Raw genomic sequence first — 17,698 nt, forward strand, 5'->3', positions numbered from 1 at the left:
GTGCGGCTGTGTGGATTTACAGATGACTTCGTGGTGCAGACACCCTCAGCAAACGTTTACAGTTCATTTTTCACTTGTTAGATGACGTCACCATACCACTGTGTACTTCCATCCTCATAGGATATTTTTCTTTTTTGGTATGAAGTGTACAGTTTGATGGCTACACGTTATTGTTATTATCTTGACACACCGGAGCCGATGCGCGTCTGTTTCTGTCTTATGTTGCAGGTGATTCCAATTACGTTATAATTTAATTAAATATCTTTAATCAAATTAAAATTAAATTTCCCTTCAAACATCTTGGGGTTATCATTACTTCCTACAATGGACCACATCCAGGTCACTATTGCAAGAAGTATTGATGACTCCAAGATGTTCAGAAAGAAAATTTAATTTTTATTGGATTAAATGTATTTAATTGAATTATAACATAATTAGAATCACCTCTGCTACACGAGACGGAGACAGATGCGTATCGGCTGTGGCGTGTCAAGATAATAACAATAACGTGTAGCCGTCAATAACAATAACGAGTTGTACACTTTGTACTGGAAAAATATACTGTGAGGATGGAAGTACACCATAGTATGCCATAACTTTTCAAGGTTCCTGATAGAGGATCTTTATTCACTTTCAAATTTAGCATGGCTGTGTGGATTTACTGATGGATTTGCCCCTGACAAAAGTGGGATCCTTGTTCACTTTCAAGTTTATCATGACTAGGGCTCGAATCTTTGACATGGCATATTTGGGGCATTTTTGAGCGATCGGTCATATTTAAAGAATTTTCAATCGATAGATAATTTTTTTGGTCATTTATCACTGAAAATTTTAATCTGTATCTCAGAGGATCCTCTTGCTATGTTTGTGAAGGGCACACCAAGCACATGTAAAAGATCTTATTCATTCGGACACTCAAAATCTTCACTTGCAATGCATTTTCATCTTGCTTAAGCACAAAGGTCATGTTTTTTTTTAATTTTAAGGTAATGATTTTGTTTTTTAGGTCATAAATGCTTGCAGATTTTGAAGATTTTTAGGTCATAAAATCCGAGCCCTAATCATGATTGCGGATTTGCTGGTCTGTTAACCCATCTACTAATGGATTTTTAGGTCCCTGACAGAAACGAGATTTTTTGTTGTTGTTCATTTCCCAAATTTAGCATGGCTGTGTGGATTTGCTGATCCGTAAATCAATTTACTGATGAATTTTTAGGTCCCTGACGAAAGTGTCATCTTTGTGCCCTTTCAAATTTAGCAGGGCTGTGTGGATTTGCTGATCTGTGGACCTACTGATGGAATTTTCAAGTCTGACAAAAGTGGGATTTTTGTTCACTTTCAAGTTTATCATGACTGTGGATTTGCTGATGATTTGTTGACCCATTTGCCGATGGAATTTTCAAGTCAGTGACAAAAGTATGATCTCCGTTCACACTTCCAAATTTAACACAGCTGAGTGGATGTTCTGATCTGTAAACCTGTTTTACTGATGGATTTTCAAATTTAGCATGGCTATGTGGTTTTGCTGATCTGTTGAACCCATTTGCGGATGGATTTTTAGGTCTCTGATGAAAGTTGGAGTGTTTGTTCACTTTTGCAGGACTGCGTGGCTTTGCTGGTTCGTTAACTTATGTACTGATGGATTCTTTAGGTCATAGTTTCCCGAACTTTTTGTTCCATCGCTCCCTTCAGAATTTTTTTTCTCATTGCTTTTTTTCAGATCTTTTCAAACCGACACAACTCGGGTCTATCGCTTTCAGGGCCGGATCTTGAATCCTGCGAACTACACGACCGCAGAAGGTGGCAACTGAAAGAAGCCAATTTTTGGGGGGTTTTTTTTTTCAAACCGAGCACAACTCAGGTCTATTGTCATAGGCAATTTACTACCTAGTGAGCTGTGCCGGAATTGTAAGTGTGTGTACCTAACAGTCTGAGTGCGTATCTAGTGTTGTGTATGATTTTTCAGTACTGCCATCTATATCTCAGAAGTGAAGTGAGTGATGTGTAGTGACTGAAGATTTTTCAGGTTGCCAACTGAAGGGGAGGGGCGATTTTTTTTATCTACAAAATATCATTCGCTTAAACTTGAGAAATGTCCAGAACCGGCCCTGATCGCTTTGGGCAATTTACTATCGAGTGAGTTGTGCATGTGTACCCGACAGTCTAAGTACGTATGTAATGTAGGGTTATTCTTGAATTTTAGTGCTGGCATCTATTTTTTTCAAAAGTGAATGAAGTGTAATGATTGAATATTGGTGCCGTTGTAGGTCTGTTGCTCTCTGTGGCGAGACTTTTCAATAAGGAGATCGGCTCGCATTCGCTCATTGAAGAACCACAGAAAACCAAATTCAGCCAACCACCACTGAGCAGCAGGTGAAGTTCATCCGTCACGCTAATCCAAGCATTTTCAACCCTCTGCTCGCGAGCACCATGGTGCTCCCCAGAAATACACAGAGTGCTCGATGCTGGTGTCCGCTTTCGTGCTCGCTAACACTTGATAAAAGTTCCAATTAAACACCTTGTGCAAATTGCAATTTGTACAATTGCGATTTAAATCATCTTTATTTCATGCATTCATACGTCAAACTTGCCGTAACGGTGCTCTTCTTTTGATGATAGGTACGGGCAGTTCTCGCGACTGCAAAAAAGGTTGAAGATCTCTGCACTAATCACACGACCGCATAGTGGCATGTGTTTGTACAGGAGTTCCTAAAATTTACAGGAGTTTAAAATATCAGAATCCCTTGTGATCAGAGGCGTCGGAAGTGTTATACATCTATTGGTGCTTGAGCTATAAATGGGAAATTTTCATTTCTGAATGAATTATGGGGAGGGTGCTCAGACCAGTGATACAGAATACTGTGGAGCATCCCTGGCTCAGACAGGCACCTCCTAGAGATAGAAGGCCTCCTCATTCTGTGACGTCAGTAAGGAGTTCATTTTCATTCAGAATATTCGGGGGGGGGGAGAATTCCCTGCTCGTGCCAGTATCATCATTGTTAGGAAAAGAAATGATCGGGCTCGGAATTTGCGATTTCTATGCTCCACATCCAATCACTGCGGTATTTGCGAGCCAATCAGGAAGATTCTACGCCAAAATAAGAGGAAACTAAATAGGATGCTGTGTTTCAAAATGTGGCAAACTGGCTAGGTAGTCTGAATGACGTTTATGGCAAACAGTGCAGAGGTGGTGCTCAGACGCAACTGCTTGCGACTCAAGTTCGGGTCCTGACCCACAGGTTGAGAGGTTATATGACGTTGGATTTTTATGGTACGTTAGTTAACAAGTGCAAAAAAAAATTCGTTAGAAATTCTTCTGACAAGTGTTTGCAAAGGCCACAACAGGCAAAATGTGGAGCCAACGAGATGGCTGCTAAGAGATGCTCATAAAAAATATGGATGTCAAATACATCCGAAATGCAGTAACTCAATAAAAGAGCAATTATCTCGGAAAAACCAATAATTATGATAAAATATAATGCGCTGCCCATAGAAAAATGAGATGCGTGTGTGGTTCAGTCAACAAGTGTGTATTCGGCAATACGAGGATACTTGACATCATAAAAAAACATCTATTATATGATTACTGAATAAGCTCTGGAATTTTATTGCGCACACAGTTCGAAAGCTTATTTAGTAATCGTATAACTTTGATGTTTCCTTTGAGGAAAATGCTTGATTTTTCCATGGAACTAATTATTTGAGGATTAATTTCGTTTTCTTCTATTTCAGATGCGCGGCTGAATAAATAATTTCGTTAGCAGTTGTGTTGTTTGTGCAGGACTAGAATTACTGTTACTCTTTTACGTGAGCAGTGGGAGGTTTTTTATGAAGACTTTTGCCCTTTTTGCTGTTCTCTCTAGTGTCCATGAAAGGACGCGTTCGGGTGATAACCGATTCAGTTTTCGCTGTTTCAAGGAACATACCTCTCCACGCATTGTCATATATACTCATTACCTCCTCAGTACTGTCAATTGTATTTTAGCTTTTGAATCTGTCGCTCGCATATGCTATAACGACATGCATGACTGATGAGGCAGTTGTGAAATTATCTCTTATTATCACAGAAAACGGAGCAAACGGTAGGTTGTGAAAAAAAGTTCTATTTGTTTCCTTTTTTTGCATTTGTTATCTATCATTTGCTTTATCTGGATGCTTCTCTGGAATTTGTACAAACATTATTTGCCTTTTGGTCGCGAGTCGTGCCGAGATAAAGAAACATAATAGTAACAATAATTGAACGAATTAAATTGTATATTAGGAAGTGCATTATGGTTCGCGCATGGTGGTTGCTTCTCGTTCGGGTCGTTTTTTTTTGCGCTCCTAAATTTTCCCGAGGTGTTTGTTCCACTCGCAGCTCCTGTTGTACTTTGAGTTGAATATCATGAAATGCGTATCCTCAACAAGGCCGTAGTGAGAGGGGAGAGGGAGTGTCAGCCCGAAATGCCAAATTTCCCCTTACGAAATTAGTTTCTGGCTGACCCCTGTATCTCAACGAGGGATATTTATCTAAAGGGACCCTTGGCACAAAGCAGAAATAGCTCCTCGCACTCCATTGACTAGGGTAAATACTGTTTAGTCGGTTCGTCAGTTGCGTGACAGCCTGGTGTGGACCCAATCGTTTCTCGGGAGTTTCATTTTGACAGCGCATCCATATCCACTGGCGAATTTCTGGCTGGAGGAAGGACTGTAACTAGGCAAGGGCGGGCGGGGGTGTCTGGTGCTCTCGGGTGCTTAACCTGGAAGGGCTCAGAGTTTTCTTTGTTCGTTCTACAGCAGTGACGTCGGAGTCGAGGGTGCTGCTGTTGCTTGAGCATCCCCCTCAATTAGTTCAATAATCAAAGTTTCCTACGTAAAACTCGAGGCAAGCACCCACAGGTCTGAAACACTTGCGACGCCCCCGTTAAAGCGGGGCAGCCAAAATTGATACCTGCCCCTGGCGATAGAGTGAATGTTCGTTTCTAGTTGCGGCCATGCTTGGAGGAACCTAATGCATTTCAGTGGAAGAAATTACAGAAATCGAAACAGCAGAGGGGTTAATCAAAGTTTTAGCGTGGAATATCGATTCCTTCAATCGACGTAAAAAACATTTTTTTACCTATATTCATATTCATTCAAGTTGGGCCAACTGTAGTTCCACTAATGGAAAAAATAGTAGAAATGAAGAAAATTACCTCGAAGTGGCTTTGTCAACTTCGCAAAGACAGGAGATGGGTGGGAAGCAGGAGTAAGCACGCATTTCGACGCCTCCCCCATTGTGTTGGGAGAAGAGGTTGGAGAGTGAAATTTTCGTCCTTTCTGGTCGAGCGTCCAGAGCACGAGACCCACCCGCTCCCCCATAGTTGTGCCCTCATGTAGAGTTGACACTTTTCCTGTCCAACCTTCTCCAGCATCGGTCTATCAACATTGACGTGTTTGGCTATGAATTCCGGTTTCATTTGCGGTTTCTCGGAACTTGGTGTTAACGGTGAGAATTTTACCGAGGATAAAACAGGAACATTTCATGAACAAAACGTTTGGTGAAGCATTTGCTGTGATCCACTGAATGCGTTACTCGACTCAGAAGCCGGATACGCTTTACATGTAACGCAGTAGCTTCATGAGGGCAAGGGCCGTATTAACCATTAAGCAAAATGAGCACATGTTCAGGGCATCAGGAGAAGAGGAGCACCGCAAAAAGTTATCAAAATGTCTTTTTTTTGGTTTTTTATGTAAAAATTTTTCCGATATCAATCATCCGGCAGAAAATCTTAGAATTTTCGATTGTCTAGTTGACCATCAAAAGGCCCAAATGCAGAAAAAACTAATAATATTGCAAACTTAGAGATCACGTTAATACTGATTTTTTGGGATGAAATTTCGTGCAATTTCTATAAAGTTAGCTTGGGCCTTTGGCATTATAGGGCCCTTTGATGACAAACTGAGCACCCCATCCCCCAGTTAAAAATACCGTCCTGCCAATTTGCATACTAACTGCCGCAAATTGTAAACAGATCTAAAGCCTAGTTTACATGTGCAATAAAACATCCCGGGAAGTTCCCGGTAACGGATTTTCACTACAACCCGTTTACATGCCATTTTGTTAATGACGGTATTCCCCGCCCCCCCCCCCTTTTCGGAAGTCGTCACATTTGTCAACGAGGTCCTCGGATTTTATCTGGGAGATATCCACGCATCGAGAGTAAGGCAAGTTCTACAGAATACTAGCGGATAAACTGCATGGTTTCAGGGGTGTTATTTTATCGTTGATTATATAGTATATTATTACCCGTGTGAGACAGTTTCGCCGCCCCATGGTGTGTAAGCCTCGCCAATAAAATAACCCCGAAAATTCGCTGCTGTGTTCCCAGCCAGATGAAATGCGTCAAAAATTGCCACCTCGCAGTCCAGTTGTCAGAGAGCTAGCCTTTGATTTTGCAGGTCTGCGTTTGAATCCCGGTTCGAGCATGGATGTCTACTAACACTAATAACAAATCCCCTGGATAGATCTTACGGATCACTTGGGAGTGCGGGAGCTTTACATTAAAAAGTCATGGTTTTCTTTTTGACTTCAGTCCAATACGCTCATAGTTTGAAATTTTTCATAAAAATATTAATTTTTTTGCTTCCGCGCATAGGCTACACAGCTTAGGCCCCTTTCACACGGAGCGGATGCGGACGCGGGTCCGCATACCCTTTCAAACGAGCGCTGAAGATGCGGACGAATCGCCCGCATCTTTAGTTCGAAATTCGTGCATAAAAACTGTTTTTTCGCAATTTTTGTAATTATTTTTCTCCTTCACCCCTGATTCAGTGCCTAGAGGCATTCTTTGGTGGTTTTTATCATTGAGCCTAAAGATGCCTCCATTCCGATCCTCACAAGTAGTCGATGGGAGAAAATATCTTAAAATATTTTCAAAAAATTTTCGAAAAATATGAAAGAAAATTCCAAAAACACATCCAATGTTCGAAAAATCAAATCCAAAAACATCCAAAACATTCGGTGTTCCAAAAAAAAAAAAAAAAAAAAATTCAGCAAATATCAAAGAATTTGCAAGTATAAAAAAAGGGAGGGGTGGGGACTTTCAAAATGCCTGTGCTTAGAAATATTCACATCACAATTCTGTCTTAGGCCGGGATTACACTATAAAAGTTTTGTAAAAGTTCTTTGATAAAACGTGAAAAATTCAACCATTAAGATCACCGGTTGCATTTGCTTGAATGCAATCGATGCGCCTATTGGTTGAATTTTTCAACTTTTATAAAAGATCTTTTACAAAACTTTATAGTATAATCCCGGCCTCAAGTACGGATTACACTATAAAAATTTTATAATAATTCTTTTAAAAAAGCAACTGATAAATTTATCGGTTGCACTTGCAATTTATTAGTTGCTTTTTTCAAGTTTTATAAAATAACTTTCATAAACCTTTTAGAGTGAAATCCCATCCTTAGATTAGTCTCACTTCTGAAATATAAAATTTCATTTTTTTAAGTTTACAGACTAAATATTGAGTAAAATATACTTGTAGGTATTCGGGGGGAACCACCAAAACTATTCAAGCGCTAGGGTCTTCAAACGTCTTAATCCGGCCCTGAGTGAACACCGTACGTGGATAACGTTGTTTAATAAAAGTATTTTTTTAAAGTTTAAAAAAATTAAGATTAAAAATTTAAAAAATAACAAATATTTAAAATAATATTTCAGATATTTTCAAATAATTTTAAAAATTTAAAAAGAAAAAAATTAAAATTTTTAAATTAAATTTAAAAGTTATTAAAGTATGTAGTCAATTAAATATTCGTAATGGCTTATAGTTTTGGTCCCGTCAGTGGCCGTTGTTGGCAGTTTTTGTTGTATAAAATTGTGAAATATGGACAAAAGGCAGTTGAAGTTGCTATATCTCCATCTTAGAAGGAAACGGAGGGATAGGCGTATGTAGGTACATTATATTAATGAGCAGGGACCATCATATGGTGTTTTTAAGGGTATTTATGGCAAATAATTAAAAAAATTCCGTGAAAAATCACCTTCAAAAAGTAGCCAAAGATGCGGACGAATTCGCTCCGCATCCGCATCGTCTGAATAGCTCCGAATAAACCTATTGTCAAAACTTCTATGTGCGGATGCGGAGCCCGCACTTAGGTTTTGACACATGCGGACGACGTCCGGACCCGCATGAACATTTCCTAGGTGCGGAGATTTTTCGGCTCGTCTGAAAGGCGCAGTATATTCCAATTGTTAAAACTTCTTCCGGACCCGCGTCCGCATCCACTCCGTGTGAAAGGGCCCTTTTGTGGTTCGACACCTTTTGTGGACACCCTTTTGTGGTTCGATCCATAACTCCTAGAATATAAGTATAAACACGCTTTATTCGATCCACCATAGAACAGATAACTCAAAAATGTATCAGAAAGAACAAGTACCCAATGATTGTGGTTTACCAAAAATAAGGTACCTATGAGCTGAGGCGGATTTGCGGTTTTGCCGCCCTTTTCATATTCTAGTCTAATTTTCTTGACCTCTCATTCCTTGGCTTCGCTGCCCTGTGCTATGACCCGCTTGTCACCCCCCCCCCCAAATATGTGTCTTGAGTTCTCTTGGTCACACACATGCTTGCGTATTATTTCCCATGCTAATACACTCTCTACGTCATTCTTTTGGTCATTCACATGATTGCACACGATTTGCGTCACAATTTCGGTCACTCTTTCTACTATTCACATGATTGCACACCCTTTTTATGTCATTCACATGCTCAGGGCCGCAACTAGATGTTTGGTCACCCGGGCGCAAGTGCGCATTTTGGCGCCCCCTTGTAATGTTGAAGGAGAGGTTTCAGAATAAAATTTGCGCCCCCTCTGGTCCCTCCCCCCCAGTTGCGGCCCTGCACATGCTTGCGAATGCTCTAGCTCACTCTTGCACATTCACGTTCTTGCTCACGCTTTTCTTCACATACTTGGAAAACTCTCTGTCACTCACTAACCTTGTCTCTCGCTCTCTATGTAGGGCCAGGTTAATGATTATAAAATATTGCCGGCATTCTCACATTATGTACTAATTTTCTTAGCTACTCGTTCCTAAAAGTTTCCGCCTCTTTGAACTTGCCATCCTGGGCTATGCAGCTCGCTAAGTGCGTTCTCCGCCCCCTCACCTGTAAATACACCAATGCCTGTGAGTAATATCAGCCATGCTAAGATTCAGTGGTTGCTTTGAGGCCGCTTTGTGAAATCTTAACAAACAGTCAATGGGACAAAATATCTTCTAAATGTTTTAAAAAGATTTTGAAAAAAAAGAAAGTTGAAAAAATCTAAGGCTGGGTTTTTTTTTGTGTAAATATGAAAAAAATTCCAGAAACTTCCAAAGATGTTGCAAAAAAAAATGTTCAAGCGATATTATCAACGACTTTAAAAGTAGGGGGAAAAAAAGGAGGGGAGTGAAGAGCAGCACCTCTCTCTCAATCTCTAGTTCTAGGAGGTTCTAGGTGAAGCCAGGGCCGTCTTAAGAGTATCATGGGCCCCCGAGCCAAGTGATTTTTCGGAGGCCCTACCTGGTAAACCCTAGAAAATTTCAACAGGATCTCATTTTTGTGAGACCCCTCTTCTCTTGAGGCCCCCGGGCCATGCCCGGGTGAGCCCATGCGTTAAGACGGCACTGGGTGAAGCGACTTTTAACGTCCGGGCTTGAAAATATTCTAATCATAATTCTGCCTTGGATTAGTTAGTTCTCAAATATAAAATTCCATGTAATTATTTTTAATTTATAGATTCAATATATCTAGTAAAATATACTTTTAAGGCCCGGGGGCAGCAAAACCATTCAAGTGTTCAGGGCCTTCAAGTTTTAATCCGTCCCTGCATGAGGGTGGGAAATTTTGTTTTTTTACTGTTAAATTATCGTCCTCACGTACACCGTAACGCAATGTTTCTCAAAGTTTGCGTAGCGACGAGCTGGAGATATTGATTTGTGTGCCTATTTATGCTTGAAGTGATTCTTTTATAAAGGAAGATATCTATATAAATATATACTAAACTGGGGAGCCGCAAATAAGCAATTTATTGGGCGAGGGAGCCGCGGGGAACAAACTTATGAGAACCACCGCCGTAGCGTTTAAGGAATTGCAAAAGCATAGGCGTAGATAGACTTGAAAGTCTGGGGTGAGGCATGATGTCAATTCATATATATACACAAATACATTACATTAGTAGACTTTACCTTTGACGATGGGGGGGGGGGAGGGGGGGGGATTATTGCTTCCCCATGCCCCCCCTCCCGTTATCTCCACCCATGCGCAAAAACAAGCGCAAAGATTATGCTAAGGCTGTTATTACACTAAAACGTTTTCCAAAACAAATTCTTTTATTAAGCTTTACAAATGCAACCAATAAGCTTATTGGTTGCACTTTTTTGAGTTTTATAAAATACATTTTGTATAAAACTTTTGCAGTGTATATATTAGTCGGTCTAATCTTCAAAAATAATAATAATTAATAAATAATAACAAGTCCAGTAAAATGAAACAATTTTCGACGGATACATTCCCGCGGTTTGTTTTACAATTCAACTTATACTATTCAATAACTTCCATTAAATTTTGAATTCTGCCCGTGGACTATCTCGTTCGCGACTCCTGAATCGAAATGCCCGCTGGGCCTGGATACCGGGAGTGTTTTTCCAGCATGGTCCAGCCGCAAGGTAATCTGCTTATATCCCGCAAGGGACAGAGAAGGGCCATGTTTGGTGGTCCGCTGACTATAGGTTGAGAAACGCTGTAATATGCTGTAATGCACTAGAAGTGTCGGAACGGTTGCACCCATACAGTGTTTTTGTAGCATGTCTAGTGTGAAGTGTTGCGAGTGCAGAGACGTTTTTGTGGTTTTGCCGCCCTTCTCGCTCGCATTCTAATTTTATTTACTCTTTACTCGAATTCACCAACCTCATAAACGGATATAGACTTCAAAAAATGGCGCGGGGTGGGGGGGTCATCAGGATGATGTCTATTCATTTATGCAATATAAGATCAGTCGCTGACGCGGGGGGGGGGGAAATTGCCCCGCATATCTCGAACAATGGCCACTGTGCTATAACCTGCTTATTGGCCTTTCCCCCCTGCAAGTACACCTGTCTCTAAAGACACTCTTTTAGCCACTAACATGCTTGCACACTGTTTTGGATACTCACATGCTTGAATAATGCTTTGGCCACATACACTTGCACGCTGCCTCTCTGAACTTGCCGCCCTGGACTATAGCCCGCTAATCACCTCCCCCTCGTAAATACGCCACTGTAGAGCCAGACAAGACCCAGGATCTCCCGTGGGGGATATAAGCACATTATCCCGAAGGATTGAACTACGCTGGAGAGGAAATGAGTGTGCCGAATCCTGCACGGCGCACCTTAAATACGCCATTGGTCAAGAACCATCAGAAATAATTCAAAAAAAAAAATTCTGCTTAACATATAGGATTCACAGACAAAACTCAAACTGAAGGCTGACAAATTCGAGGGGGAAACATAAGAATACAGTTATAAGATCATAGTTACGGTCCTGCCCGCTGAAGTACACCACCTCCAACGCCTTTGATATATCGTATACATATAATACGATAGGCGGAGGGGAGGGGGGGAAATCTTCAACCGTTTTAGGCTCTGCCGTCTAAAGAACATCATGCCCCCTACATGGCTAGAAATACCCACCTGCCAATTTACATAATTACTTTCGAAAACACTAACTCTACTATCTATCATCAACCGAAAACTATCTAGCTTATTATGAGGTTCGCCCGTAAGGAGGAAGGTGCTCGGGTGGGCTGATGTTATCCACGAGCTCGGCAGTCCACAAGTGGCCCACGGGCCATGCATTGAAGACACGTCTTCAACATGTCTTAAGGCGCGTATACACTAGCGCGCCGATCTTGCAACGCACGACCCCTTGCAGCGGTTCTAATCCGCTCGTGGGTACACAAACTTCCTGCGTGTTTCATTCCTTTGTGTTCGTTGAAAAAACCGATTCCAGGTGGGTCCAGTGAAAACAGCTCAAGAATCGTTCACAAACACCGTATAAATTACCGTGCAACCGATTGCGAATGCTTTCATTGCATGATCCGCGCGCTAGTGTATACGCGCCTTAGCATGCAACCATCACTCCCAGGCCAGTCATTTGGTAGGATCGGGGGGGGGGGCTGAAAAAATACAATAGAAATAGACAAACAAGTGTGATTTTTTTCAGTCGACGCTCAATACAACGACCCCCTTCGTTTCGTTGAAAACGGACGTTATATTGAGAGTGTCGTTATACCGGATGTAAAACAGTCAAACCTCGAAAACTCTACGAAAGTGATTTTATGAAAACATTTGGGACCTATTCTACCAGTCGTTGTAATGAAATGGTCGGTATAGCGTGGGGTCGTTATAACGCGCGTCGTCTGTTTATACATATGTGTATAGACAGTCGACGTGCGTATATCGAGTACATATGTTCTTTGTCCTCCCCCCTTCCTACAAGAAGGAGGATTCACGGGCCTGATAGCAGGGCCGCAACCAGGTGCTTGGTAAGCACGCATTTTGGCGCCCCCTCATAATGTTGGAGATGGTTAGAGTGAAATTGGCGCCCCCTCTAGTCCGGCGCACCAGACCCGCTTAGATGTTTGTGATTATTGGAATCGAATGCCATCGAAAAAGAAAGGACTTTACAGTTATCAATTTAAGAATGGAGCTAATTTTTTTCCTGTCTGTACGTGACCTCTTACGAAACGTGGAAATAAGGCAATTCATTTCGTCACACAGTGTTTCCACTGATTTGCTAAAATAAGAATCAGATAGTGTTTAAATGGAGAAAGGAGAAAAAAAAAAGCAATCAATTGCGTTTTTTTATATTTTTGCTATCGCATCCAGAAAGTCCAAAATCTAATCTATCTAATCGCCGTTGCTTCATGCACGCACACATACATAACACGTAATAGACAGAAAATGGCGTCACATCCCTGTAACGGTCACATGGTCCGTCTGAGGCAGAAGAGAAACGAAAGTGTAGGGGGGGAAAAATAAAGTAAACAATAAGCAAAAAAAGAGGAAGTTAAAACCGTCATGATGTCAATGCAAGTGCAATAACTCAATCTAGAAAAAGGGGATGAAGAGCTTGATAAAGTCCTTTTATTACGCGACCGTGGACCATAAAGGTACTCCCCCTTTTCCTCTATATATCTAGTGTCGTCTGACATTGTTTATAGTTTTGTTTTTGAATTTTATTTTTTGCATTTCACTTCATTTATTGTTTTTGTTTTATTAAATATTCATTGGCTCCGGACGAACATGTTTATACTTCCCCCCAAGGTCATCATTGAGTTGAAATCAAATTTTCGCATCGCTTTTAATTTATTACGGGACTTGTTTGTTGTTGATGTGAAAAATTCTTCATTAGATGGTAATTAGATACTGTGATTAATCGATTTAGATCATCATTTGCCCTCTTTTAAATTAGGTAAATATTACACATCATTTATTTCCTGCTAAAATTTGCCAGTCATCATTGAAATCGAAAGTCATCCGGGTAGATGGATATCCAGATGATGATGACTTCATTAATAGTGGTTGTTAACATTTCTTGAGGTGCTCTGCTATATTTACCTGGGTGGGTGGAAAGTGTTTTTTTTTATTAATTAGTTGGTGGACGCGAATGTTGTTGGTGAATAATCCTTGAATTATTGCAGTAAGTAAATGTTTTGTTTAAAAAGTTTCAAGACTGATGTTAATAATGTCCTGATTATCCGAAAATAGTTTATCCATAATTTAAAAACCTGTGTCCCGTGGGACAAATGTGGCCATCAAAATCATCTAACGTGGATCTCAAATCAGAACAGCTATAGTATAAGCCAGGCCTCAGCAACCTATGACCCGTGGGTCACCCATTTCATAATTTCAAGTGACCCACTTGAGTTCCGAAAATAAAGTGTAATTATATTCAGGTGTATATATACCCGAATTATCTTCTTAATATACATTTTGGTTGATTTTGACCCGCAGCCGAAAAAGGTTGCCGACCTCTGGTATAACCCCTAGTTGAAGATTTGTTTTTTGGTGAGGAAAAACTTTTGAAAGCATAATAAGAAGTCGCCAACATAATGGAAAAGGAGTCATGCTTTTGAATGTCTTTCTTGGCAGGGAAAAAAATCGTCAACACATAAAGATAACATTGTTGCTTTTGAAACAAAAAAAATAAAAAACTAACAACACAAAAACAATAACATTCTCGGACTAAATCGGGGATGGAGATTGAAAATATTACATCCTAGACCAGATACAGGATTGAAAATAATAACCAGGTCTCGTATAAACAACCATCTTCCTCCTGATATATATATTCCAAAGAATATATATTTATATATTTGAAAATAATTAAATATATATATATAACCACACAATTGTTAATTTTTTTATGAGTGCACGAGAACAGGGAAAAAAAGATGAATAAGTGGGAAAGTTGTAAAATCAGTGCCATCTTAATACATGGACCCCACCCAGGCATGGCCCATTGCCCTCAAGCTGCGGGGGGAAAGGCTGGGGATGCTCATGAAAGTGAAATCTGGTTGAAATTTTTTGAACTAAATGTCTTGCCAGATAGGGGAGCCTCGAAAAAAATCACTTTGGGTTCGGGATGTTCTTAAGACTGCCCTGCATATAAGTGAACAGAGCATTATTGTGCTATATCTTCAATCAGGAATACAGAAATAGTCGTGTAACTAGGGACACATCTTAGTGAGAGAGTACTGTAGTTTTTGTTGGCATTTTTTTCTTCTCTACACAATAGCCAAAGTGGACGTATCATTTCCTGAGCTCTACACAGTCCAAGTACTAACTGTTTGACCGTCATCCTCTGTTAATATGACCAGGCCTGGACAAATCCCAGGTGCCAGGTCGCTATGGCAATTAAGAAATTGGTGTCACCACGTAAAATTTTCTTTGTGTAGTTACTAAATTGCAGGCTGAAAGCAGCACAAAATGTTTCGAATTTATAGTAGCATATCTGCCAACATATGAGGGGGGGGGGGGGTCACTATGCCCTGTAAAAGTAAAAAAGCAGCACAATTTTGGACTTTTTTCTGCGGGTAAAAATTTTTTTGGTGCCTAGATTTTTTTGGGATTTTTATATCAGTGATTTGTCCATCCCTGATACAGACAATAAAGAAACTCTTGTTCATACAAAGTATGAATATAGTGAACCATATGAATTTTTTTTCCGGAACTCATTTTAGTCTCCTCTTCGTATCCAGTCTTCTGTACTCTGTAGTAGAGACAATCGCTGAAAATGCAAAAAAAAAAAAAAAACCCAGTTCATTACAGGGAAATTTTTTTTACAAAAAAAACTTACAGCTAGCGCCACATATTTAGGCAAAACTATTTTTCCATCACCAGTTTGAATGGTTTTCTTATGCATCGTACACTGTGCTGCACCCATTGAAAGAGTTCCAGCACTTATGGTATGGCAACTAATGCTCTTTGTCATCTCATGAACTATTTTTGTATATCATTTATTGATGGGATATCATGTTTCTATTTTTCAAATCAGGTTCACGAGAAATAAACAAGTTGATCATGTCTCATAATCAAAAAATGTTCAAAGCCTCAGCTCTATTTATTTTAATATTGTTCCTTCAAGCGGCAGGATTTTCAGGTAAGAACTCTATTAATTTAAATTTCTGAATATTTTTTTTCCACTTTAGTTCATGTGCTAATGATACACACGTTGCACTCAACCGAGGGTTAAGAGGACACCCATTGGTGTTTACTTTCAAGTTGAACCTCCATAACAGATACCTCGTGTCGATGGGCCCTTTTGAAGACTAGAACAAAATGTCAATGTATTTTGCTTTTTATAAACGGACACTCCCTATTAATGCAGTGTTCTGCAATTGCTGGTCTGCAGACCGTCGCCAGTCTGTGAAAAGTTGTGCCTAATTCATATAGCTCTTACATAAATCTTAGATTTAATAAATAAAATACAGTCTGCAAACTGTTTGTTTTTTGCTTTCTTCCCAAATTATTTCTTCTTTTTATGTATTTTTGTCTGTATGTAAATTATTTTTCCTATTTATAAATAAATTGCTGGCCCGCAAATTATTTATTTTATTTGTATGTTTTGTCATTTTATAGATTATTTCTCCAGTTAATATATTAATATATGTTTATATTTACGTATTTTTAACTGATCTTCAAGTGATCGCCTATTTATGCAATTTTTGCCAGTCTGCAAATTATTTGTCTTGTTAATGTATTTTTAACTGGTCTGCAAATTATCTGGTTAATTTTTCATAAGTGTGGTTAACGTCAACAGAGATGCCACTGCACTTTAATTTACCTGGGTCCCAGGACCAAGGCCTGCAATTGTAAAAAGGTTGAAGAACATTGCATTGTAACTGAAAAAATTTGTCACATTGTGTCTGTTATCGAGAGGTTCCACTGTGTATTGTACTTATAGAGCTACTGCTAGTCTTCAGGATTACCACCATCTCAAGCTGTTAGAATTTTGAAAAATATTTGACATTTTGCTAAAATATGATGATGCATTCATTTCGTTTTTTTCTTAGCTGTGAAAGTTGTGGAAGTTCAGACCTCTACAAACGATTTGGACATTGAAGTCAATGCGTCAAAAAAATTCTCAGTTAGACTAAGGTATGTATCTTTTTGTTTTTCATATGCTGAGAGTATTGATGTGAATAGTGTGAGAGAGCCATTGGGGGGGGAGGTGCCGAAAAATGATAGTTGGAGTAAGTTGGGGGGGGGGAATCGGTTCACGAGCAGGGCTTGACAAATCAAGGAAAAAATCTATTTGCCAACCAAATATTTTAGGAGCCAAGCGAAGAGGAATATTTTAGGAGCCTTTTGCCTGAGCTAAGCTAGTGATCACACATAGAAAATTTATAGGCGCTAATATTTAGTCACCTTGGCAACCTGGGCTTTGTCAAGCCCTATACACATGAGTATATACCGTGTATCTCAAAATTCCTGATCGGGGGGGAAGGAACAGATGTGGATACCCTGGCACTGAATGATGCTAAAGCAACACACTTTAGTAGTTTATCAAAACAACTGCTACAAATCATTGATACAAAGAAAGTGCTGTCATCTGTTATGAGCAGAGGCAAGCCACTCAACGATTTGCTAGGCATGCACGTCAGTTATTCCAATTTTATTAAAATGTGCTTTTGATGTGAAAATATGCAAAAAAAGATAATTTTTTTGTTTCTTAATTTTCAGCGAACCAGTCCCTTTTCCTGTCCTCGTCAATTTTACTTACAGTATCGATCGTGGCATAGCTCTACTTCCGGATGACTTGGTCATCGAGAATGGAACAGTTGGAAACCTGAACTACTCCGTATTTGCAGAAAAAGCAGGTCATACTACCATAGAAGTAACTGTCACACCCTTAATAAATGACTCTTCAAATTTTGAATTTAGGTAAGTTTTTACGTTTTGTTATTTTATTATGTTTCTTTAACATGTTACCTTTCCTAGTTTATACAGTTAAACCTCTCTATTTCGAAACTGATGAGACTGACGAAAATTTTTGAGGTAGAGTTTTTTGGAGAAATTTATCAAGTTTTTGTATAAGAAAGGAAAAACAGCAAAAATTTTGATTGACAAAAACAAATAATAAATTTTATTGCATAAAAAATAATAAAACTTTTTTGTCAAGTTGCACAGTCGCTGTTTAATTACATT

General features: G+C 39.5%; 1 protein-coding gene across 3 annotated transcripts in view; it reads left to right on the top strand.

The window, feature by feature from the left end:
* Positions 1–3,759: 3,759 nt before the first annotated feature.
* The window catches only part of Ctns (lysosomal cystine transporter cystinosin), a 33,133-nt gene continuing 19,194 nt past the window's right edge, over positions 3,760–17,698 (top strand). Inside the window, exons 1-4 of one of the 3 annotated variants that reach the window (XM_089238069.1) lie at positions 3,760–4,082; positions 15,546–15,650; positions 16,564–16,648; positions 17,234–17,434. In XM_089238069.1, coding sequence (XP_089094195.1) covers positions 4,025–4,082; positions 15,546–15,650; positions 16,564–16,648; positions 17,234–17,434 — 449 coding nt within the window. In that variant the 5' untranslated portion in view covers positions 3,760–4,024. Of the gene's footprint in view, positions 4,083–13,044; positions 13,159–13,297; positions 13,461–15,545; positions 15,651–16,563; positions 16,649–17,233; positions 17,435–17,698 lie in introns of those variants that run through there. The other 2 variants (XM_089238070.1, XM_089238071.1) reach the window with 2 other exon arrangements.

Source organism: Pholcus phalangioides, unplaced genomic scaffold, assembly GCF_987345545.1.
Source record: "Pholcus phalangioides strain wild (caught in Gottingen) unplaced genomic scaffold, Ppha-v1.0 ptg000010l_1, whole genome shotgun sequence".
Classification (NCBI taxonomy): domain Eukaryota; kingdom Metazoa; phylum Arthropoda; class Arachnida; order Araneae; family Pholcidae; genus Pholcus; species Pholcus phalangioides.